This window comes from Bos javanicus, chromosome 5 (genome assembly GCF_032452875.1).
Source record: "Bos javanicus breed banteng chromosome 5, ARS-OSU_banteng_1.0, whole genome shotgun sequence".
Classification (NCBI taxonomy): Eukaryota; Metazoa; Chordata; class Mammalia; order Artiodactyla; family Bovidae; genus Bos; species Bos javanicus.
Genome location: NC_083872.1, coordinates 68282489 through 68308683, shown reverse-complemented (window position 1 = coordinate 68308683; position 26195 = coordinate 68282489). Strand labels below are relative to the sequence as shown.

Genomic DNA, 26195 nt, shown 5'->3' with positions numbered 1-26195 from the left:
ATTAAAATGCAGATCTCCCTTGATTTATATGGGGTTACATCATTACATCCAGATAAACCCATAGGAAGCTGAAAATATTGTAAGTTGAAATGCATTTAATACACTTCACCTACTGAACATCACAGCTTAACCTTACCTACCTTAAACACACCCAGAACACTACATCAGCCTTCGTGCGTGCATGGTAAGTTGCATCAGTCGTGTCCGACTCTGTGTGACCCTATGAACTGTGTAGCCCATCAGGCTCCTCTGTCCATGGGATTCTCCAGACAAGAATACTGGAGTGGGTTGCCATGCCCTCCTCCAGGGGATATTCTTGACCCAGGGATTGAACCCGTGTCTTCTACGGCTCCTGCTTTGGCAGGTGGGTTCTTACCACCAGCTCACCTGGTGAAGAGCACCCAGGAAGCCCTTAAATCAGCCTATAGTTGGGAAAAGTTATCTAACACAGAGCCTATGTTACGATAAAGTGTTAAATATCTCATGTAATTTATTGAATACTGTACTGAAAGTGAAAAGCAGAATGGCTGTGTGGGGACAGAAGGGTTGTGAACGTACCAGTTTTTACCCTCATGATCTTGTGGTTGACTGGAAGCTGTGGCTCACTGCCACTGCCCAGCATCCTGAGAAGATGAATACCATCAGTCTGAAAAATGATCAAAACTCAACATTTGGTGGATTCCCTGGTAGTCTAGTGGTTTGAGATCCATGCTTCCATTGCAGGGGGCATAGGTTTGATCCCTGGTCAGGAAACTAAAGATCCTGTAAGCTGCACAGCCAAAACAAAACAGAAGTCTCAAAATTTGAAGAACAATTTTTACTGACTGTATATTGCTTTTGCACCATTGCAAAGCTGAAAAACCAAAAATTGAACCATTTTAGGTTGGGGGCCATCCATGTGGTGTTATCCAACATCTGCTCATTCACTCATCCCATACGTATCTCTGGAGCATCTACTATGTGCAGACACTCTTCCAGACCCTGACTATACAGCAGTAAACACAAGGTCTTTGCACTCAAGGAGTCTATATTGTAATACAGTGAAATGTTAAAAATCCATTCACTCAATAAGTATTTTTGAACACCTACTATGTGCTTGGGATGCACAAAATAAGCAAAACTCCTTGTCCTCATAGAGCTTACATTCTAGCAGGAAAAGACAGACAAAACACAAACAAAATAAATAAGGAAGCTCTATTGTCACCCTGCTTATTTAACTTCTATGCAGAGTACATTATGAGAAACGCTGGGCTGGAAGAAGCACAAGCTGGAATCAAGATTGCCGGGAGAAATATCAATAACCTCAGATATGCAGATGACACCACCCTTACGGCAGAAAGTGAAGAGGAACTAAAAAGCCTCTTGATGAAGGTGAAAGAGGAGAGTGGAAAAGTTGGCTTAAAACTCAACATCCAGAAAACGAAGATCATGGCATCTGGTCCCATCACTTCATGGGAAATAGATGGGGAAACAGTGGAAACAGTGTCAGACTTTATTTTGGGGGCTCCAAAATCACTGGAGATGGTGATTGCAGCCATGAAATTAAAAGACAATTACTCCTTGGAAGGAAAGTTATGACCAACCTAGATAGCATATTCAAAAGCAGAGACATTACTTTGCCAACAAAGGTCTGTCTGGTCAAGGCTATGGTTTTTCCTGTGGTCATGTATGGATGTGAGAGTTGAACTGTGAAGAAAGCTGAGCACGGAAGAATTGATGCTCTTGAACTGTGGTGTTGGAGAAGACTCTTTGAGAGTCCCTTGGACTGCAAGGAGATCCAACCAGTCCATTCTGAAGGAGATCAGCCCTGGGATTTTTTTGGAAAGAATGATGCTAAAGCTGAAACTCCAGTGCTTTGGCCACCTCATGCAAGAGTTGACTCATTGGAAAAGACTCTGATGCTGGGAGGGGTTGGGGGCAAGAGGAGAAGGGGATGACAGAGGATGAGATGGCTGGATGGCATCACTGACTTGATGGATGTGAGTCTGTGTGAACTCCGGGAGTTGGTGGTGGACAGGGAGGCCTGTCGTGCTGCGATTCATGGGGTCGCAAAGAGTCGGACACGACTGAACGACTGAACTGAACTCAACTGACCGATAAATAGCATGTCGGAGGTGATAAAGTGTTACTGAAAAAAAAACAATAAAGCAGTTAAGAGAGAGTGGGGGAAGGGAACTGAAATTGCATTTTTAATATTTATTTATTTTAGCTGCATCCCCAGGGCATGTGGGATCTTGGTTCCCTGACCTGGGATCAAACGCATGCCTCTTGCATTGGAAGTGCAGAGTCTTAAACAATGGACCTCCAGGGAAGGCCCCTGGTATTACAGTTTTTAGATAAGAGAACAGGCTGGTGTCACAAAGAAATGGCAGGAGGTAAGAGAGTGAGCTGTGTGGTTATCAGAGGGCAGCATGTGCTAGGCAGATGGAATAGCAAATGCAAAGGTCCTGAGGCAGGAGTGTTCCTGCCATAAAGATAAAAGGAAGTGGAGTGAGCAAAGGGGAAAATAGGATATAAAAGTTAGAGGGGGAGTAGAGAGGAAATCCGGAGAAGGCAATGGCACCCCACTCCAGTACTCTTGCCTGGAAAATCCCATGGACGGAGGAGCCTGGTGGGCTGCTGTCTGTGGGGTCGCTAAGAGTCGGATACGACTGAGCGACTTCACTTTCACGCATTGGAGAAGGAAATGGCAACCCACTCCAGTGTTCTTGCCTGGAGAATCCCAGGGATGGGGGAGCCTGATGGGCTGCCGTCTATGGGGTCGCACAGAGTCGGACACGACTGAAGCGACTTAGCAGCAGCAGCAGCAGCAGTGGTGTACAGACTAGGAAAGTATGTGCACCCTTAGTCGCTCAGTCATGTCTGACTCTTTGCGACCCCATGGACTGTAGCCCACCAGGCTTCTCTGTTCAGGTGGATTCTCCAGGCAAGAATACTGGAGTGGATTGCCATGCCCTCCTCCAGGGGATCTTCCCAAGCCAGGGATCGGCTATGAGTCTCCCTCATAGCAGGCAGATTCTTTACCATCTGAGCCACCAGGGAAGCTCATGGACTAGAAAAGGAACGAAGTCAAATTACCTGTCCTTTGGCCTGTAATACAAAGTCAAGATTAGTCCAGAGAAGGTCTTTTCCTAAGCATTAAATTGTGATCCACATCCCTCTCTTTCACCGTGTGATCATGAAACATGGTGGATGTTGATTGGAGGCTTCTGGAACACAGGTTTTAGAGGCACAGAGAACACAGGTTGTCAAGGCTGGGTAACTGGCATTCAACTGCAGAGGGGGTGTGGCCTGGGTCTCCTGTCTCCTCGTGGTAGCTCCCAGGGGAAAGACAGTGCTTTATTCACCTTTGTAGCCCCCACACTCCTAGCACTGTGCTTGTGGACAGTAGGAGCTGGATAACCTGTTGACTCTGAATTAAGTATGTAGATTAGATCAGTGGCACTGAAATAATACCATAGGAATTCAGGGAAAGTAGTCAGTCATCTTTGCATCTTTTGAGTCATCATCCAGTGTGTGGATTCATCATACTTCCAGTTCTATTCTTCCTTTTTTATATTTTCTAGCTTTGAGTACAAGATTTCACTCCTAAAACTATTGATAATCATAAAGAAAGGGAGGAGTTAAAATATAGGCCAACTTTACTCCTTTTTAGCAAATAACAGTTTAAAAACAGTTTGATGGAGGGGACTTCCATTGTGGTCTATTGGTTGGGACTTCGCCTTTCAATGCAAATGGTGTGGTTTTGATCCCTGGTAGGGGAGCTAAGATCCCACATGCCTCAGGGCCAAAAACCCAAACATAAAACAGAAACAATATTGTAACAAATTCAATAAAGACTTTAAAAATCATCCACATTAAAAATAAAAATTTTTAAAATAAATAAAGAGTTTGATGGAGATTGAAATTCATGTAATACAAATATCTTAAGTTAATGGGCCAAGTTTTTTTTTTTTTTTTTTTTTAAGGGCTTTCTATGTGCATTTACTTTAAGTAAATTCCAAGCAATCCTAAGAAGTGGCTACTATTACTCCTATTGCAGAGGTAGTTACGGTACTTACCCAGAGGTAAAGAAATTTGGCTAGGGTCACATGCCAGTAAGAGGGGGAGTTGGAATTCAAGCCAGATTGTCTGATCCCAGGGTGGTATTGCTTACTTACTCCTCTTGGAATAATTTGGAGTCTTTCATTTGTTTTTTGCTTTCTTATTTGCTCCAGAAATGTGAAAATATGCAGCTCAACAGTAGGAGCTTTATAAATAAAACATAGCTATATATTTTTAAATGATTAAAGCTGGAAAGTTTAATGTGGCACGGAGCCACTTGTTTAGTGGAAGTAAAGGGAACGCGATTCCCGGCTCTGGTTGCAAAAACCCTGCGCGCTTTGCAGCGAGTGGTGTCTGGCTCGCCGCCCATCTGTGATGTTGACGGTCCAGGGAAGACCGATCCAGACTGCACTCAGGGAAAGACAGCGAGGGAGCTTGCACCGAAGCAAGAACGGGCCATGGAGTCTTGCAGTCCAAATGTCATCTGGTTGGGAAAAGCCACACGTTGGTGTTGCAATATTTTAAGGGATGCGCAATATTTTAAGGGATATGCAATATTTGAAGCTGGGGTGAAGGCTCACTAGTCTGACAACTTGTTAAACCTGAAGGAGAGGGCTGTATCTTTAGATGGAATCTGAAAAACTAACACCGGAGCTCGGTGGTCGACTGAGAAGGACCGCTGTGCTTGTGGCAACATTTACAGCGACACAAGGCGAACACGAGGTACTTTCAGCACCAGGAGGCAATCGCCGCACAGATCCACCCTGTAGCTCGGGTGTCGCCCTGGCCCGAGGCTTCTAACCTTGGTTTACCCTTCTTAAAAATCACGGCGCAGGCAGCTGCACTCAGGCTGGTGAGACGCTTCCACGTGGGGGGAGGGAGGGGATTGAAAAAAGAGGGCGGGCTAAGAAATCACCCTTCCCAAAGCCTGGGGAAAACACCGCGGGAAGCAACTCCGCACAGACCTCAGCAGCAGCTCACTCGGGCCCTAGTCCCTGGAAGCCCCAGCCGAACTAGGAGGCCACTGGACGGCTAGGATAGCCCCGCAGGACCGGCCCGCCGCAGCCTGCAGCCGGTTCTGCAGGCTGGCGGAGCCTCGGCCACCGGGCGCGTGGGGCGGGGTCGGAGGCGGGGCCGGGGCCGGGGCGTGGCCGCGCCGGGAGGGCGCGCGGGAGGCGCGGAGGGAGGGTGTCGTGCCGAGGGAAGCGGCCCGCGGCGGAGGGAGGGGAGGCCGAGTCCTGGAAGCGGAGCTCCGCGCTGGGACTGGTTCCTTCGCAGCCATTTTCTGTCCAACCAAACAGCCGATTGGAGACGGGAGCCAACCAGGGCTGCATTGGAGGTTTGTGTCTCGCTTCGGCCAATGATCGCTCCTAAACCGACTCCACTTTAGCTCGAATGAAATGTCCGTCTCCTCCCGGCGCCGTCCCCGCCGCCAACGCCGCCGCGGCCGGGGGCACTCGCCTCCCTCCTGCCCACCCGCCCTCCCGCCTGGGCCGGGGCCGGGGCCGGGCGGGCGCCTGCGAGGCCTGTCCCGCTGCGGGCCCGGCCGGGGAGCGGGCGCGGGGCCGCTCCTCGGCTCTTTGTGCGCCGGGCCGAGGAGCGGCGGGACGCGGGCCAGGCCGCCTCTTGCTCGCCGCTGCCGAGCTCAGGGCCCGAAGCCGAGGAGGGAGCACCGGGGCACCGTCGGGCCCGCTCTCGGCTGCGTCCCGACCGGCTCCATTTTGTGCGGAGTGCCGGCCGTGGGGGCGGGGGACGCGGCCGGGACCCCCAGCCCGGATCCTGCCCCCACCCCCGGGCCTGGCCCCCTCGCGGGGGTTCCCGGGGACGCCCCCATTTCCGCCTGTCCGCCCGCCCGCGGGGGCACGGCGGGGCCGGGCCGCTTTGTCTGCTGCCCCGGCACCCCGGGCGCCGCGCGGCGGGCAGGCGGCGGGCGTTGGGCGCGGGCCCGGGCCCGGGCCTGGGCCGGGCGAGTCGGGGGGATGCGCGCCAGGGAAGCCCGCGCGGCGCGGGCGGGACTGACAGGTCGGCCGAGCGGGCCGGGGGGCCGGGGCCAGCCCGCTTACCTTCGTAGGGGAGGAAGCCAGGTCCCCGGGAGGAAGGAGTGGATTTCGTTTCCCCGCAGTCTGGTTTACGCGTAAAGAATGCAGCCATCTGGCGGCTTGCGGTCCCTGGACTTGCCCCGAAGGTGGGAAGGAAGCTTTCCGGATTGGGCTAAGGTTTTAATCTTTGGTGGGAGGCGGGGAGGATGTGCCGGGCCTTAGGAGTAGTAGTCTCCGAGAACAAAGAATTACGGGGCACCCACAAGTCGTAATCTTGCCTAGAGTACTTTAATGAGATGATTTAAGCAAGGTTAGGTAATGTAAGACTTGAAAAAAAAAAAAAAAAGAATAGCATCCCTCTTAACCTGCGTGGACTCAACGGTTCGTGCCACGAATTGCCGGGATGGTTTCCGCTCTCTGATATGGAAACTAATCAACAATGTGAAGTGATGAGGTAACCTGATCAATGTAAGTGGCATTAACAAATAGGAATTTTACTTGTAAAATAAAAAGTTTAATTCCAATACCTCAAAAGGCAATTATTCCTTCCTCACACTGCTCCTGTAGTTTAATTTAGGGATTGCATTGATGCAAAACTCGGGTCTTGATGCCAGAGACTGGAGGGTGGAGGAAGAGTCTGCTGCTTTTCTTGGATACAAATTTGCATTTCTTTAAACATTAAACAGATGTATGCATTCCCTTGAGCTTTCACATATATAATAACCTGCCTTTAAGAAAATATATACCATATGCGGGATAGTGTTTTTAATATACCAAGTCTAAATATATACTGACTCAACTATTTGGGTGAGCGATTGTAGTGAGGTGTGCACCCCCTCCCCGAGCAAAATACATAAATATATACAGCTCCTACATTTTAAGTGTTCTGAAGATTCTCCCCCTACCCTCCTCCAGACTCCCTTTGAAAAATAACACTTAAAGCTACAAGGAAGGAATTTTCCGGGCAACTATAGGTTAGAAAGAGGACGTTATCTGAAAAGAAATTAGAAATTGCTCTTAAGATTATAGCAGAGTAGACAGTGCCAGCCAGTCTTGCTGCCTAGACCCTTGTAATGGCATTTTAAAATTCAATTCAGTGGTTACGATTTTTTCTGCTGTTTACTAGATTTCATGCTTGAATGCATATCCATATTTTTTATTCCTTTAAAAATTAACACTGAAAGGGTGTGTTTTTGTCCCCCTCATTCTCCATTTACTTGTTTTACTTGAGAAAAGGAAAAGCAAATGAGAAAGATTGTAACGTTGTAGTTGATGCCAGTTAATTCAGCTATTTATGCCTTACAGTGAGAATGAAGTGCTTTCCAAATGCAATTTTAGTCCAAAATGGTGGTGCCTTAAAATGATAAATAAAGGTTTTAATTGATTTTGTTGTTCTCTGGGCAACATTCGTCTTCTCACTATAATATGGGATGTTTAAAAGCATATATTCTGAGATAAATTTGTCTCCCCCTTTGAGCTTTTGGACCCTAACAAAGAAAACCCTCAGCAAAAAATTAAGTTGATAAGTCTGGGTGTTGGTGTTTTAAATAGTTTAGATACGTGATGTGATTTTTTTTTTTTTTTTTGGTCTCTTGCATATTATATAATTTGGTGTGTTGTGATGAATATTTATGATGAACATGACTAAATATATGTTGGAAAAGCAATATCTCTCCCCAATGGCATTAACTTTTTTGTAAGTTTTCCAAAATATATCTTCCAATTTAACAAACATTTATTGGGTGCTTGCATTTTGCATCATTTTATTGCCATATATTACATTAAATAATAGTAGGTAAAATTATACATGCCTTTAAAACTTTTACTAGGAAGAAAGCCTATGGGCTATACCTTTTTTTTTTTTTTAAACTACTAATAGATGTTTATCTTCTAGGGTGAAATTGGGCAGAGATTAGACACCTTTTTTAGGCAGGTGTTCTTGAGTACCACTGACAACACGGTTCTCGCGTATTTCATGACAGTAAGTATGTTTTATCATTCTGGTTGTTAATTAGATTTGAACTGTAATTAACTGAAAACAAAATTATAACTGGTTTATACTGGAGATTCCTGCTAGAATGAGTGCCTTTCCCCAGATAGTACCTCTCCCCATTCCTGTTGCTTCCTTCTTCTCAGTGACCTGCATGTCTTAAGTATTTCCTCTGGGCCGCAGGGTTAAAAGTTGTCCCATCTCAGGTGGCTGGCTGTTTAGCTGGCAGGGCTTTAGTCAAATTGAATATTTAGAGGCAAGTTATGTGTGGAACAGAAAATGCTGGTTCTTAGGGTAGCACAAGTGAAAAGAGAGGTGTGGTGGGCTGGGTAGCTGGGAATGTCACAGAAGGAACTAGTAGGGCTGGAACTGAGCCTTGAAGGATGAGTAGGGCTGGATAGGTAGACATTGTCACCAGAAGTTGAACCCTGAAGGCAGGGCTGAGTGACTTTTGTTGGTGGCAGGGAAGTGGATCTGCATGGTGCAGGTGGGGATCTCACAGGGTAATCTAGTGAAGAGATACCACTTGGCCTGTCTGAATACTTTACTTTTGAATGGGATACTATATCTGTGACATGAGGCATGTCACAACTTCCTTGAGACAGGATTACCTCACTCATTAAACAAAAGAACTGTACCTGGTGATCCATAAATAAGGTTTTTTAGCCCTGAAGAGAGTTGAAAATCAGTTTTCAACTGGTTTAGTTTAGTTAGGTTTAAGAAGGGAATCACTCATGTAAAGCCATGAAAACTAGGTTTGGATTTGACATGGAAGACTTTTAGAACCATCATAGGTTCAAGAGCTATAAAAGCAATGTTTCAGTGACATTAGTCTTAAAACATGTACCCAAGTAGGTTGGATTGTAGTCCAGTGGAAAGAGAAAAGGAAGGGCATATCCAGAAAACATTTAAAAAGAGGTCCCAGATTAGGTAGAGCTTGGAGGAGATGGAAGAGCCTAAGATGACACTGTATAATTAGCCTGGAGGAATAGAGAGATGGCATTGTTCTTAATGGAACAGTTCAAAAGGAGCTCCCCTCCACTGCCTCCCTGCAAGGGATGGGGAAGTTGAATTTCATTTTCCAGTATCTTAAGTTTCCAGTGGCAGGATAATCAAACATATCTTACAGGCCTGGCTTGCGTGAGTGGCAGTCACGATATGGTTGTAGATGCAGGATTTATGAGCATAGAAGTGATATGTAATGAGTTTATTAAGAAAGTAAGGGAAGAAAGAAAAAATGATTGTTGGTTAAAATTAACAGTTAAGTGGGATGGGAGGGTGCGGGGAAGAATACTGCTTTGGAAATGAAAGAGAATTGCAAGCATAAATGTGGGATTAGCAGAAGCCAGCACTACAAAGAATAGTAGAATGGTCAAGTAGGTTGAAGGCAAAATCTCTGGCAACTTTTGTGAGCAGTTTCACTATCTTGTTGGGATGGAAACGCACATGTTACGGAGTTTCAGTTGAAATGAAGAGGGTGTGTAAGGACTGTCAGGGTGAGAATGAACTAGAGTGTGTAACAGAATTAAGGTTGTAGGTGTCTGTGTCCTTCAATGTGTTTAATGAGGGAGATTAAGAATGTTTAAGGAAGAATGAAGAAGCTGGTATCAGAGATGAGGAATCATTGTGTTACTCCTTATCTACAGAGATAAGGAACTGATCCAGAGAACAAGTGAAAGGGGTTGTGTGAAAGAGAAAACACTTATGCCTGGGAAGAAGATGAGAACTGTATTTGAAGAGCCAGTAATGATACTAGGTTACATTTGTTGAGTTCTTACTTTGTATCATGCATTTTGCTAAGTGCTTTTTATACAGTACTTCGCTTCATAGTAACTTCATTTTGAAAATGGGAAAGTTAATATTGTCCTTGCTTGAGGAACATCTTTGAATGTTTTCAGTATACAGTCAGTAGACTCAGAATTTAGAGGGGGCAAATTAAAGATATAGGCTTAAGGACTATTTGAAAACCCATCAAGAACAAATACTGTACAGTACTTGGCATATGAGACTCCAGACTTACTCCCATTTAGGGTGCCACCTTTGGCAAGTCATTAGCCTCATATAACTTCTGTTTTCTCACGTGTTTCATTGGGTCATGAACATTGCATAAGATATTTAGAAAGTGTTCAGTAAGTGTTAAACATTAAAAAGAGCACTATTTACACTTTTGTGCAACAAATTATTCAGTTCAGTCACTCAGTCGTGTCTGACTCTTTGCGACCCCATGAATTGCAGCACGCCAGGCCTCCTTGTCCATCACCAACTCCTCGAGTTCACCCAAACTCATGTCCATTGAGTCAGTGATGCCATCCAGCCATCTCATCCTCTGTCGTCCCCTTCTCCTCCTGCCCCCAATCTCTCCCAGCATCAGTCTTTTCCAATGAGTCAACTCTTCACATGAGGTGGCCAAAGTACTGGAGTTTCAGCTTTAGCATCAGTCCTTCCAAAGAACACCCAGGACCGATCTTTAGAATGGACTGGTTGGATCTCCTTGCAGTCCAAGGGACTCTCAAGAGTCTTCCCCAACACCACAATTCAAAAGTATCAATTCTTCTGCACTCAGCTTTCTTCACAGTCCAACTCTCACATCCATACATGACCACAGGAAAAACCATAGCCTTGACTAGATGAACCTTTGTTGGCAAAGTAATGTCTCTGCTTTTGAATATGCTATCTAGGTTGGTCATAACTTTCCTTCCAAGGAGTAAGCGTCTTTTAATTTCATAGCTGCAATCACCATCTGCAGTGATTTTGGAGCCCAAAATAATACAGTCTGACACTGTTTCCACTGTTTCCCCATCTATTTCCCATGAAGTGATGGGACCAGATGCCATGATCTTCGTTTTCTGAATGTTGAGCTTTAAGCCAACTTTTTCACTCTCCTCTTTCACTTTCATCAAGAGGCTTTTGAGCCTCTTCACTTTCTGCCATAAGGGTGGTGTCATCTGTGTATCTGAGGTTATTGATATTTCTCCTGGCAATCTTGATTCCAGCTTGTGCTTCTTCCAGCCCAGCGTTTCTCATAATGCAGTGTTTCTCTGCATAGAAGTTAAATAAGCAGGGTGACAATATATAGCCTTGATGTACTCCTTTTCCTTTTTGGAACCAGTCTGCTGTTCCATGTCCAGTTCTAACTGTTGCTTCCTGAGCTGCATATAGGTTTCAGGTCAGGTGGTCTGGTATTCCCATCTCTTTCAGAATTTTCCACAGTTTATTGTGATCCACACAGTCAAAGGCTTTGGCATAGTCATTAAAGCAGAAATAGATGTTTTTTCTGGAACTCTTTTCCTTTTTCCATGATCCAGCGGATGTTGGCAATTTGATCAACAGATTATTAGTGTAGTTAAAATACTGCCCCATCAAAAAATTACAGAATAAAATTTACTACTTAATCAGCTGACCATTTATTGCACTTAATATTTTAGAGAACAATATTATCAGTTCAACTAAATACTTAGGATAGTTAATTTAATGGGATTTAACTCCTTGTTGGGATTTCTCATTTCCCTTGGATCTAATGATTTTAGGATAGTTAATTTAATGGGATTTAACTCCTTGTTGGGATTTCTCATTTCCCTTGGATCTAGTGATTTTAGGATAGTTAATTTAATGGGATTTAACTCCTTGTTGGGATTTCTCATTTCCCTTGGATCTAATGATTGATCATTCTTATCAGTATCCCTTGTGTTCTTTCCTGTTTGCTGTCTGGATGGAATCCACCACTTTAGCTTCTCTGTTCTTATCAAGCTTGTAAGTATCACAGCTGGACCTATTGGTTCCACTAGACATGCCTGGTCACCAGCTTCAGCTGGGCTCCCTTCATCACCCAGCACTCCACTCCCCTTGCTTTTGCATTCTCCAGGGAAAGCCATCTGTCTCCCCAGCTGTAAGAATCCCAGCGTTATCCTTGGTTTTTGCTCCAGCTCTTAGTCAGCCACCAAGTCTGCTGAGTTTACCAATGAAAAAGCTTTGTAGTCTCTGCTTCTGCTCTCCAGTGCTGTTTCCTGTCAATACTGGGAAAGTTCGTCATCTGGCCTGAACTCTTGCCCTAAACACAGCATATGGTTCTTACTGGTCTTCTGACCCCATTCTTGCTTTCCTTCCAGTTCATTGTCTACACGGGACTGTAACCAGAGTGATCTTTTTAAAAAGAAATCGGGCTGGCATTCTTCTGTTAAAACTCTAATTTGATTTACTCTTGTCCAGAAGGCACTGCTTGACCTAGCCTCTACTTAGCTCATTCCAGGCCACCAGTACTGTGTCTCAGTTTCCTTTGCCTGGAACATTCTTGTCCTATCTTTGTTTGCCTGATTGCTGTTCACCTTTCAGTCTCAGTGTAAATGTCATCTTCTTAAGATGCCCTTCCTTGATTGAGGTCCCTTATGGAGTCAGCTCCAAAAGTGTATCATAAAACATCTTTGTTTTCCTCAGCATTGGGCACTAGCAATTAGTTAATGATTTATAATTATTTAATAGCTATATATAACATTTACTGAGTACTCTTATTGTACTATGCTCATCCCACTTGCCAGTTATTAGCAGGGAATTCAAATCAGATGATCTGATTCCAGAGCCTGTGCCTTGGAAATGTTAATGGGCTGCGCTCCCCACCCCTTCTCCTTGCCCCCAGTTTACGTAATATTTGTCTTCTCTACAAGACAGGACAGAGACCTTGTCTTTGTTGTTGACCTGTTAGGTCATCAGCACATGGTACAGACCTGATAAATACTAGGTGCTTACTTGGTAAATATTTGTTCACTGGCTTACTTATGCTCTACAAACTATTTTGAAATTTTAGTAGGAAGTTTTAGAACTAGAAAAAACCTTTGGGGTGTATCTAGCAAGTTACCCCCCTCATTTTTTATACATATAAATAAGAGAATAGCTAGCATATTATAGGCATCAAAGATGAGGCTAATATGTGGAATGGTAAGAGCCTTGGGGATTCAAAGACGGGAACACTAATTTCTGGCTTACAGAATAGGGTAAATCAGATTCAGGAAGATGGATGAACACTGGGATTAAAGTATCAGGCAGGATTTTAATGGTAGAAAAATAGAGGAGAGGAAGACAGGAGTGGTGAAATGACAGAAAAGCTAAGGCTTGCAGAACCAAAGACACACACAACTAAGCGGATGATGTGTGGCTCATCTTCAAAGGAGGGATGGCGAGACGTGATGTCTCCTAAGTACACTGTGTGCCAAAGTCCGTCCTTAGTAGGTTTCTGTTCTTTTTTTAATTCCAACAACTCTATGAAATACTTGTAGAAATATTTTTTGGAAGACTGAGGTTTAGAAGCTAATGCTATTAATTCTGGTGATGATCTTGCTGCTAATTCCAGTTCAGGACAAGATAATGTGACTTAAACTTTTTGCCTTTAATACTTTTTTACATTGTATTTATAAATTAATTAATCTCTTGCTAAGTTGCTTCAGTCGTGTCCGGCTCTGTGCGACCCCATAGACAGCAGCCTACCAGGCTCCCCCGTCCCTGGGATTCTCCGGGCAAGGACACTGGAGTGGGTTGCCATTTCCTTCTCCAATGCATGCAAGTGAAAAGTGAAAGTGAAGTTGCTCAGTCGTGTCCGACTCTTCGAGACCCCATGGACTGCAGACCACCAGGCTCCTCCGTCCATGGGATTTTCCAGGCAAGAGTACTGGAGTGGGGTGCCATTGCCTTAGACCATGGTTATTTCAACAGTCTTGCTCAACAGCAAATTAAAAACCCAGGCTATCTTGTAGACATTGATTTAGCAAAAGATTTGTTACTGCTTCATCCCCCCCCACCTTCCTAAAAAAACAAACTGGATTTGTTTCCAGTTGTACACACTTAAACAACCACTTTGATCCTGTCTCTGGTACCTTAATCTTCCCTAGGGCATTGTAAAAACCAGTCAATTCACAGCTATCCTAATTGAACTTTTTCATGGGTAGTAAATCCATCATCATATCTATTAAAGGCTATTCTCCTAGTATCTTTTTAGCATTTTAGGATCAAAATAGCATTTTATAATTGGGTAATATTTCATGCATATATTAGCTGTTTAAGGTGGGGAAGGTGAAATTATTATTTCCATTTTGTGTAGAAATACATTTAACTGGTAAGGATGCTTGTTTTTAGGGATCAGTGAGAGTCTAAATCCAAGCTCACTGACTATCGTTTACCTCCTCTTAGAGGGCACTAAGAAGCATCATAAATAGGTACCCTGTACTTCTACAAATTATTGAAAGTAGGTGAATTCTTTGCTCTGCCCCTCAACAGATGCATCAAATGCCATGTTGTTGAATACTTGGAAACTAGCTTGGTATTTTAGTATTATTTAATAGATAAAAATCCAACAGAGATGGAAAAGAGGTATTGCATAAGGACTCAAATATTGCAGTTAATAACCTCAAGTTTGTGCTAGGTCATGAACCTTGATAAACATTTTGGATTAGGTGTCTCCTTGAAAAACATATATAAATTAGATTTAATTTTGCTATATTTTTTATTCAGATAACACATTCAAAAAATTTCTACCCACAAATAGCCAATCCCTTATTGTTTTCAATAGTATTTGCAAAGCAGAAAGACTTCCAGGATTTGCCATGTTGGAATGGAGACAGTTCAGGACTTATGGTTTTAGTTTTTCTTCCTTCCAGATTCTCCTTCTTTTACTTCTGAGCAAAATTAAGCAGGGTTCTTATTTTGTTTTGTTTGAACTTTTTATTTTGTACTGGGATGTGGCCAGTCAACAATGTTGTGATAGTTTCAGGTGAACAGCAAAGGGACTAAGCCATACATATAAATAAGCAGGGTTCTTTTATTTTTATTTTGCCACACTGCATGGCTTGAGGAATCTCAGTTCCCTGACCAGGGATTGAACCAGGGCCATAGCAGTGAAAGTGCCAAATCCTAACCACTAGACCACCAAGGGACTCCCAGGGTTCTTTTAAAATACTCATTTTAACACTCATTTTTGTCTGTGGTTATACAGGCACCCCACTCCAGTACTCTTGCCTGGAAAATCCCATGGATGGAGGAGCCTGGTAGGCTGCAGTCCATGGGGTCACTAAGAGTCGGACACGACTGAGCGACTTCACTTTTACTTTTCACTTTCATGCACTGGAGAAGGAAATGGCAACCCACTCCAGTATTCTTGCCTGGAGAATCCCAGGGACGGTGGGGCCTGGTGGGCTGCCGTCTATGGGGTCGCACAGAGTCGGACACGACTGAAACGACTTGGCAGCAGCAGTAGCAGCATAACACTTTCATATTTTAATATGCAGATCTCCAATCTCCCTGACCCCTCCTTTTCTTTTTTTCTGTATAAGTCAAAAGTCTGGGAGTAGGGGGTAGGGAGGAGTGAAAATGAACCTTTCAGTTCCAGGGGATGAGCTTGTTCAAAATGTGGGTATACTTTTGGGCTGCTTGGGTACAGAACTGTGCAAGAAATCCATGTTTCTTATACCAAACAATAGTTTGAACCAGGACATTGTCTCTGTAGAACTTCTGAGATAGCAAAGAAAGTCTGCAGCAAGAGCAAAAATGCTCGTGTAGGAATACACCTGGCTTTAGCAGGAGATCTGCACATGCTGGATATAGGTGACTTCCAGGTGACTCACTGACAAGCTGATTTTGGCTCTTCTTGTTATTCCAGGGATAAATTAGGTTGTAAGTCACGCTTGCCTATACGGTATTTGAGGATTATGCAATTGAAAAGAAAGACGTGTGTTTTAGATTTATTTCCCTGTAGGCTTATCACTTAATGGAGTGTAGGTAGGAGAATCTTGAATCGTTGGCATATGATTAAAAGGTTTCCAAAACAAGAAGTGGAAATGTTTTCCTTTAGTAAACACTTTAGTAAATGTTTCTTTTAGTAAACATTCCATAGCTTAAAGCTATGTAAAATTGACTCATCCTATAACAGTTTATGAGCACTGAATCTATTATGTAGTTTTTTAGATAAATTTTATTGAAGATTATTGAAAAGCTTTTTTTTCTTGTAGATGGATGGTGACAGTTCTACCACAGATGCTTCTCAACTAGGGATTTCTGCAGACTATATTGGAGGGAGTCATTATGTTATACAGCCTCATGATGGTAAGAAAGCCACAATTAGAAACACATTCACAAGTAGGAAAAATGAGAAAGTGGAAATTTTATTGATGTGATGTTCTAGGTTACTTTTGTCTTTACAGGAAAATTTGAAATCTTTTGTCACAGTTCAGTGTTCGTCTAAAAGGTGTACTTGCTTATTTTTATTAGAAATAGTTTTCAAAAGAATGATGGGTTTTAGAAAAGAATTCTGTAATAGTATGCTTTTTTAAAGCTAGTACAGTTTCTTTAATTTGTTACTGATTCCCTACTTCAGTTCAGTCGCTCAGTGGTGTCCAACTCTTTGCGACCCCATGAACCGCAGCACGCCAGGCCTCCCTGTCCATCACGAACTCCTGGAGTTCACCCAGACTCATGTCCATCGAGTCAGCAATGCCATCCAGCCATCTCATCCTGTCATCCCCTTCTCCTCCTGTCCCTAATCCCTCCCAGCATCAGAGTCTTTTCCAATGAGTCAACTCTTCTCATGAGGTGGCCAAAGTACTGGAGTTTCAGCTTTAGCATCAGTCCTTCCAAAGAATACCCAGGACCGATCTCCTTTAGAATGGACTGGTTGGATCTGCTTGCAGTCCAAGGGACTCTCAAAGAGTCTTCTCCAACACCACAGTTCAAAAGCATCAATTCTTCTGCGCTCAGCTTTCTTCACAGTCCAACTCTCACATCCATACATGACCACTGGAAAAACCATAGCCTTGACTAGACGAACCTTTGTTGGCAAAGTAATGTCTCTGCTTTTGAATATGCTATCTAGGTTGGTCATAACTTTGCTTCCAAGGAGGAAGCGTCTTTTAATTTCATGGCTGCAATCACCATCTGCGGGGATTTTGGAGCCCAAAATAATACAGTCTGACACTGTTTCCACTGTTTCCCCATCTATTTCCCATGAAGTGATGGGACCAGATGCCATGATCTTCGTTTTCTGAATGATTGTATATGAAAAATTCTTATTCAATTGATAGAGTAAACTAGTTCTTTAGTGGGTGGGTGCTAGCTATTATATTTCCAGTACTTATGAACATATGTAGTTTTATTTTTTATTCAATATTAAGTATTAACTGTGTATTAGAATGGCAGCATTATGTTGGCCTGTTAGAAATAATTTGCTTTTGTGGCATTCTGATGAGTAGAATTAAAAAATACTAAGATGAAGGTAGTTGACGGTGGGTGATTGATTATTTACTTCATTTTTAAACAATTCAAACAAGTTAATTTTGATAACATTTTAAAATTGAATCAAGTACCTTTCTTATGTAACATATATAAAAGAATGGGAAGTTTACTTTCAGGATACTGCATTTAATCATAAAAGGATACTTGTACTGTGAACACTTCAGTTATATCTACATCTGTATAATTTGAAAATTTACTTTTTGTAAGAAGATTATATTACCGCTATAGCTTTGTTCAGAAACTATTACTACCTTAGTAATAATCCAATTGGGTCAGTAATATTCACGTCCAGTTTTTCTGTCCTATATAAACTTGGCTTTGGATAAACATACATCCTCTTAATACATCCTCTTAGCTATATGCATGGAGCCATAGATCAGTCTCTTATGTTTTATAGCTAAGTTATGTAACAAATATTTATTTGTTCAACAACCTCCTCTGTTGAAGCTGCTTTACCAAATGGAAGAACATAAAGCTGATACTGGGCCTCAGCCAAAAGCTAAGAGGAGAATGAGAAATAAGAATTACAGAATGTGTTAGAGAAGAGACAAAGAAGCACATGTGATATTTTGTGAGAGAGATCGCTTCTGAAGGTGCAGTAGAGACGTATTTGAGCTTTTTGGAGAGTTAATAGGCAGAGTTGAGGATAAAAGTATTCTAGGCAGTGGGTTTGAAATTAATGAGGATATTTATTCAGTATGGCTGTGGGAAACTTGTGTAAAGACCTGCCATTTTAATCCTGAAAAATAATTAGGAGATGAATCAGAATGTATCCTAGGTTGTTTCAGGGTAGTCTTCTCTGTCTTGAAGTAAAAATTATGAGAACCTATAAACCTGTTATTTTCCTTTAGATACTGAGGACAGCATGAATGATCATGAAGACACAAACGGTTCAAAAGAAAGTTTTAGAGAACAAGATATATACCTTCCAATTGCAAATGTTGCAAGGATAATGAAAAACGCCATACCTCAAACGGGAAAGGTAATGCAGAGGAGAAATTTAACTAGGTTTTATTTTTCAGGGGTGAAGAGGGGGAAGGTCAAACTACATGAACACAGTTCATGAATGTAGTTAGCTATTGATTTCAGTCATTCAGCCTTTCAGCAGAATACTTAGTTCAGTGGTACACACTTGGTTACTGAGCAGTGTTCCAATTTCAGTTCTCTTATATCCCCCAAAGCTCCCCCTCCCCCACTTGCTGGAAGCGGATAAAACAGAATTAAGAATCATTTTAAAAATAGGTACATTGTTAGAACTATCAGGTTTGGGGTCTGTGAAGTTGTAACTTCTAAAATGTTGCATCAAAATTGGATCATGTTGGACTAATGGATATTCCCCCCAAGTCTATATATCTGGAAACTCTGTCTATAATTGTAAATGTTAATATACATTTAAATTTCAGCTGGCATGATTTTTAAAAATTTTTATTTATTTTTGGCCATGCCCCATGCATGGCATGTGAGATCTTAGTTCCCCACCAGGGTTTGAACCTGTATCCCCTATGATAGAAGCCTAGAGTCTGAACCACTGGACCACCAGGGAAGTCCTTGGCATGATATTTCTAAGTTGTTTTGTCTCATAGAGAAACAACCATATAAATAGTTAACCTATAACAGCTTTAAAAATTTACTGTCATTCTGCTTATCACTTGGTCTGAACTGAAGTCCACACTTTTTATATTGTTTTACATTGCATAATAAGCTTTCTCTCATTTTATTGTAGCTTAGAAAATACTTAGGAAAGTAATAAGGCTTACAAGGAAGTATATTATTAAATTATATTGTTAGATGTTGCAATTTGAGTGGTCCTCCTGTGTTAAGGGGAAAGAAGCACAGCTGCTACTGACTGCTACCTAAGCAGGCCCGCGCCACAGGTACTGTGGCCACAGCCACCTGTGGTTACTGAGCACTTGAAACGTTGGCTGGTCTGACTTGAGATGTGATGTAAATATAAAACATACCCCAGATTTTGAAGGCATAGTATGAAAAAAAGAATAAAGATACCTCAATTTTTAAAATGTTTTTTATTGACGTATATACTTCAACTTTTAAAAGGATTCTATGTTTAAATGATAATATTTTGGGTTTATTTGGTTAAACAAAATATATTAAAATTAATTTCATCTTTTTTTTTTTTTTTTAGCGTAGCTGCTAGAAAATCTAAAGTCCTGTATACAGCTCACATTATATTATCTTGTTTGACTGCATTTATGCAGTAACTCTTTGTTATTTTTCTCCAGGATGTAAAATAGGCATGGAGGTGAAAGTGTGTTTCAGGAAGGATTTGGGTATTGCTGTTAGACGTGACTTTGGAATTGCATGGTTTACTCTATTACAGTTTCACTTTGAAACCCTAGATCGCTTAGTGAAGAATTGTTTTTATAATGAGATGACAGGTGTGTGCTTCTTTTGGTAGGCTTTTTCATAAACTCAAAACCTATTCCTGACACTTCGTGTCTTTATTAATAAAAATGTCACTAGATGTCATTATTTCACTCCCTTGTAAGCCTTACACAAACTTATTTTGTTTTTAAAAACTTTCTGGTGTCCTCACTGGTGGAAATGCCACGGCAGAGAAGCAGGACTTGAGTCTAGCCCACAGTACACTCCAGACATAACAGGATTGATTTTCTTGAGCATTTGGTTAGTAAGAATTTTCATCTTTATTGGGTAATAGAGTCATCTAGTGGTTGCTTTTGTACCTAAATTCTGTTTTCTGTGAATAGCTGTCAAAGCCTCTCTCCTTGTATTTGAGTTTTCAGTCTCACTCTGGGGGTTCGAATTTTGATAGCATGCATTATTCAGTGTTACTAGCAGATATTTTTAAAGATTAAAGGTTAACAGTCATTAACTGAAATTTATATTCTTCTGAATAGCCTTTTATTTTTGCAGGTTGTTAGGAAAGTGGTGATTATATGCCCTGCAGATTTACCTTTGATTTTTCTCCTCAGATTGCAAAAGATGCCAAAGAATGTGTTCAAGAATGTGTAAGCGAGTTCATCAGCTTTATAACATCTGAAGCAAGTGAAAGATGCCATCAAGAGAAACGGAAGACAATCAATGGAGAAGATATTCTTTTTGCCATGTCCACCTTAGGCTTCGACAGTTATGTAGAACCTCTGAAATTATACCTTCAAAAGTTCAGAGAGGTAAGTAAAGTGTCTCCCATTATGCTTTTAAGAAAATTAAGGTACACTATTCCCTTTAACTTTTTAAACATGTGAATCATTTCTCAGAAGTATGTAATCACTTATATTATTGAACTTACATAGTAAGTCCTTTCTTCTTCCCTTTGTTTATTATTAATGGCAGCATAGTTATGTAATGACTAAAAGAGCATGGACTCTGGATTTACACCACCTGGATGCTGAACTCCATGACCCTGGGCAGACTATTTAAGTACTTTAGGCCTTGGTTTCCTGGTCTGTAAAGTGAGGCTAATAATAGGACTTAAGACAAAGTAAAACAATCCATGTACAACCCTTGGCCTGGCACATACTGAATGGTCAATAATGTCATTAATACCACATGCTGTTATTGTTACTAATTTTAAAGAGATAGTATCTCAGAGCTTGGGGCCGTTTAGATAAAAAGATAGGGAACTACAACTATATCATTTTCTTATATTAATTAAATTTTTCTATATCTCATGTTTGGTTTTACTTTGCCTATGGTATGAATTTGTGAAAATGAATTGAGATCAGCATATTTTTAAATTCTACACTCCAACTTGGGTGTCAGATTCATACTACTCTCAAAATATTTTCTTAATGTCTTTAGTGTTAGAATCCCATTAACTTTGTGATATCTGTACAAAATGACTGGAGTAGGAAGAGAATATGTTAATTCTTTACAGAACTTTTCCAGATCTTCAGCATCATTAGATCATTAGAAACTGAGAGTGGACAGACACTTAAGTGGTCTTTGATCCAAACTGTAATTCTGATTTAGGAATTTTAAACTCCCAGCTGTCTGCCTCAGTGCTGCCCAGTTGGCCAAGAGATGTGTATATAGTTAAATGATATTGGGATCACTTGTAGTAGATTTGCAAGCTGAGTATATTTTGCAGACTACTTCATCTGTAATTGGACTTTTCCTTTTGACGTAGTGTCGAATTAGAATAACTTCTTTTTACTCATAAATATTTTAGATTTTCTAGGTCATTACTAACACTGTCTTGTGATGACTACTGCATATATAGCAGTTAGCATTTTGAAGGACCTCTCCATATGTTATTAACCAGAAGTGTTAATAGTTTTATAATAATAGAAGCTTCTAATTCTAGGAACTAAGTAAGCATTCTTATTTAGGAAGTAGGTTTTTGTTAATGCTGTTGTTTTGAGTACAAGTGATTACTGTTTCATTTCCTTCCCCAGGCTATGAAAGGAGAGAAAGGAATTGGTGGAGCAGTCACAGCTACAGACGGACTAAGTGAAGAGCTTACAGATGAGGCATTTAGTAAGCAGTGTTAATGATACATTTATGCAACTAAATTGTTGGCAGTGATTAATAGGATATGTCTTTAGTGGAACTTTTGGAATATTAGCACTGTGTGTTTTGACATAGCACTATTTTGAATAGTTCTTACTAGTTCATGCCCTTATATTTGAAGTCTGTGAGGGATAAGTGTGTACATTTTAATTATGCAGAGATTATAATCTTTTACCAATAGTTCTGATTTCCATAGTCCCTAATTTTTTATTTAAGATTCATGAGATAGGAATATTGAGAATTGTTTACAATATTAAATCTTGCAATTTAAATAAATTTGAACTGAAGGTTTCTTAAAAATTGAGACATTAGGCATTGGTGAAATAAAAGGTCTATGGTGACTATATTTCTCATGTAAAATTTATATGTATATATTATATATTTCTCATATTTAAAATACATACTGCTTAGTTATATAAGTGTTCTCAGCCAAGCCTAAGCCTAGAGTTTAGGTGTATTTATGAATCAGAAACTTAATCCATCTTTTATGCACATGAGCAGTTAGTACACTTCAGAAAACTGAAAAAATGCTATAGGAAAAAATGTGCTTTTGGGGAAACTTTTTTTAAATGGAAAATCACCCAGCCTTAAGATTCAGGTCAAGAAAGCAGATGCACTTCTTTGCCTACTTTAGCATTTGTTTGTTTGTCTTTTAGCTAACCAGTTACCAGCTGGCTTAATAACTGCAGATGGTCAGCAACAAAATGTTATGGTTTACACAACATCATATCAACAGGTACTGTACTTTTTTTGTATTTTAAATTACTTAAATTATATTCATTTTTTTTTTAATCACAGTTAACATCAACATAATTATTAAGAACTGGATAAAGAGGGTTGTTAAAAACCATTTTCTCAAAATATATAACTGTGTATAGTATTCTTTTACGGTTACAGATATGTACACAGATGTTCATTTAGTCTGTCCTTCATATCCACGGGTTCCACACCATGGATTCAACCAGCTGTGGATCATATGCCGTCTCCAATCTGTCGTTGGTTGAATCCGCAGATGGAATTTGCAGGTGCAGAACCCATGGATACTGAAAGCTGACTAAAGGACTTGAGCATCTGTGCATTTTGGCATCCACAGGGCATTCTGGAACCAGTCTGCCGTAGATATTGAGGGAATGAGTGTATTCACACAGATTTCTATAAAGATATACAAGAGATTATTGAAGTAGCTCCCTTAGGTAGAAAGAATGGAGATTTGGGATGGGAACTAGTCTTATGTTTCATTGCCTTCTGTTTTTATTCTTTGAATGTTATAATATACATGCTACTTTTAAACTATTTTCTTTAATTATGCTCAATTTAAATTTTCAAATCTTAGATTTCTGGTGTTCAGCAAATTCAGTTTTCATGATCTGAAGAAATGATGGAACGGAGAGTATGGAAAAACAAGTCTGTATACAGATTCTGGAACAGAGACATTAGAAGGAACTGACTGGTGAAAAGATGTCTCTTTGTATATTAAATAGCTGTAATGTAGCTTCCCAATGCTTGACTAATTGAGGTGTTAATTCTGACTTGAGAATCTTTTTCATGAATGATTTTAAAGAAAAATTTGGATTTTAAAGGTATTAAAATATTTTTGTTTTGTACGAGAGTTTGTTGCTCTGTATGACTCCTGTATGCATTGTATATTGCAATTTATTACTGTCAGAGATTTGTAGACAGTTTCTTATTTTCATATTGAATCATGTTACTTTTGTAATTCAAGTAAGCAGCTGGGTTAATTCATGATGTTTGCCCTTTTAATAAAATATAAGGGTAGAGTTCATTTTGAATGCAAGTTGCCTTTATTATAAATTTGAGTTTGTCTTGGTTATATAATATCTTGCATGATAACCTAGCTAGCTTTTTAGCATTTGCCATATTTATTAAAAATTAATTTTTGTAAAACATTCATAGTTTAAACAGTACCATTTTTTTTTAATGTAAGTGAGAGATTAAGTGTGAATGCAGAAGCAACTATTGTCTGCCCTATTCAACTTGGTGCCCGTTAACAGTGTTTACACTGTTCCTTGTGCCTGTTAAGATAGTTTTAGTTTATTGGAGCTTTTGTTAAGACAAGATTTGTTTTCGAGTTGTATTATTATGAGTGTTGGAATTCATAAGTTTATTGTAGTCCTAGTGCTCTAGAAATGGTGCCCCTTTCATTTTGTGTATGATTTTTCCAAAGCATATCTTCAAATACTACATAATACCCTCTTCCAGAAGAGGAATTTTAGTCTGATGGTAAATGTCCTCATTTTACCTTTTTAATTGAAATGTCAAGTTTCCAAATATACTATGGGAACCAGGAAATGTCAGACATCATTGTGTGTGTACAGACCTTTTTTGCATGGGTGAGTGAATGAAATGAAGAGCAGAGTGAGTGCTGTGAATGGTATGAAAGAGAAGCTGCCAACTTCTAGTGTGCTGTCTTGATCTTTGCAATAAACTAAATTTAGATAATGTAACTTTGTATAATTTAATAGCACTGCACTTGGGTTGTTGCTTTTTTAAAGTGAGGAGATTTGTATTTTCTCACCTGTTCTTTTTGGTGATAATTTTTTAATCAACAATTGCTCTTGTATAGTTTGCCTAAAAGACACTTTGAGTGACTGTCATCTTGAAAGAACACTCAAATTTACAATGGAGAAGCAATTTCCCAGATATGGGCTGGACAGAAACATTTTCTTTGCCAGAAGGAGGTTTTGAGGGCACAACTGGGATAATCTGAAGTTAATAACTCCCGCTTTACCTTCCCATTTAAAGAATAATCTTCATTACAGAAAATTCAAATAGGCAAAAAAGGGTGGTTAAGCAAAATCAGCCATCATCCTACAATGTTAAAGGTAACCAGTGTTAATATTTTGGTAAATATTTGTCCTTTTACTTTGCTAAATATGTATATTTTTTATAAAATGGGCTCATACTTGCATACTGTTTTGTAACATGCTTTTTTCACTTAACAATATATTGTGAACATCTTTCCCAGGTCATTACGTAAGTTCTACTTTAATTTCTTTATTATTTTGTTGTATAGCTGAAACATAATTTATTTAATCCTCTGTTGGACATTTTGACTATATACATCTTTTCAGTTATAAACAACACTTCACTGAATCTTGTGTACATACATGACTGTTTTCTTCAAGTTAATTCTATTAGCAGAATTGTTGGTTTAATAGATATGCAAAATTAAGGCTTTTGATGCATATATAATTGTATTTTTGAAATATCTTCTATTTGATCCAGGCAGTATATCATTATATAACTGATAAAAGCACTTGATCTTTGGTTATCAGCTTCTTTCTCTAAAGTTTAAAGATTGGGCTGTTTAAGAATCAAGATAAAAAAGGAACTGAACAACTTTAAAATTTACATCAATATATACCAGAACGAAATTCTAAATTTAATAATTTGCTATTAGTACCGAAACTTGAAAAGGTAAAATTGGTCAACTTTGGGTTATATGGGCTTCAGACTCTGAAAGAACATTGGCCACCTACAGGTGTCAGGTCCATAGTCCCCTCTGATGCATGTGAGAGACAGTGCTGCCTTCTCACCTGGCTATGTCGCATGTAATTGAATGTCGTGTTTTCTCCCTCCCTGGAACTTCTTACGTTAATAAGCTCCTTCTCACAGGGGATTTTCCCAACCCAGTGATTGAACCTGGGCCTCCTGCACTGCAGGCAGATTCTTTACCGTCTGAGCCACCAGGAAGCCCACATAAGCTCTTACATTAACCTGCAAGTTAATGAGTTTTTAAAATAATTGTGTACATACTGCTTTATGAGAATCTAAGAGAGACATGGGTATCAATGACTAAGTCATAGAAGAAAGGACTTAAGTAGCTTCTATATACCCTCACTACCTCATTGTAATGGAGATGCTCTAGAGTTTTTTTTTAATGCTACCTTCCTAGCGTCATATGCTTGGTTATAATGATGTTTTAAGCTATTTGTATTTCTTTTCCTCTTAGTGTATATTACCTATGCAGTATTTTCCTTTCTTCAAGTTTTCTGGATTGCCTTACTGGGTCATAGGTATACCACTTAACTTTTAATAATGCTAACTGAACACAGATATTATGAAGGCCCAACTAAAAGGATTTCACAGCAGTATCAATTAGGCATGAAAAATTTAAAGAAAGTGTTTTTAAATAGTTTCTACCATTCACCAAGAATGAAATCTTGCAGTGTAAAATTTTCTTGGAAAATATATTTTCTTTTAGGGAAGCTTGTTATCAGCAGTCTAAAACAAGACAATTATTTGTTGATTTATGTAGTAAATTATGCTTCTGAGTCACTTAAATGTTACTGGATGAGATTTCTACCAAAAGCCTAGTCTGTTTTACTGAAAAAAAATTTTTT

The 26195-nt window shown here is 40.3% G+C and overlaps 2 protein-coding genes and 1 non-coding gene across 9 annotated transcripts in view; 1 reads left to right on the top strand and 2 right to left on the bottom strand.

Annotated features, from left to right (window-relative positions):
- The first annotated feature begins 5209 nt into the window (after nt 1–5209).
- On the top strand, nt 5210–23614 carry NFYB (nuclear transcription factor Y subunit beta). 6 transcript variants are annotated; one of them, XM_061417134.1, is made up of 8 exons: nt 5210–5383; nt 7978–8064; nt 16062–16155; nt 18192–18322; nt 20292–20489; nt 21717–21798; nt 22488–22567; nt 23165–23614. In XM_061417134.1, exons 2-8 carry the CDS (start codon nt 8059–8061, stop codon nt 23195–23197), a joined length of 624 nt encoding a protein of 207 aa, XP_061273118.1. In that variant the 5' UTR covers nt 5210–5383; nt 7978–8058; the 3' UTR covers nt 23198–23614. The 6 variants fall into 6 exon arrangements, with proteins under 6 accessions (XP_061273118.1, XP_061273121.1, XP_061273122.1 ...); XM_061417138.1 differs by lacking the exon at nt 5210–5383 and adding an exon at nt 6146–6229; XM_061417136.1 differs by lacking the exon at nt 5210–5383 and adding an exon at nt 6236–6537.
- TRNAE-UUC (transfer RNA glutamic acid (anticodon UUC)) lies at nt 14918–14990 on the bottom strand. The gene has a single exon. It is a non-coding gene; the product is annotated as a tRNA-Glu (tRNA).
- The window catches only part of HCFC2 (host cell factor C2), a 57666-nt gene continuing 55085 nt past the window's right edge, over nt 23615–26195 (bottom strand). For both annotated transcript variants that reach the window (XM_061417129.1, XM_061417132.1), the window contains exon 16: nt 23615–25155. In XM_061417129.1, the coding sequence (XP_061273113.1) occupies nt 25124–25155 (32 nt within the window). In that variant the 3' untranslated portion in view covers nt 23615–25123. The remainder of the gene's footprint in view (nt 25156–26195) is intronic.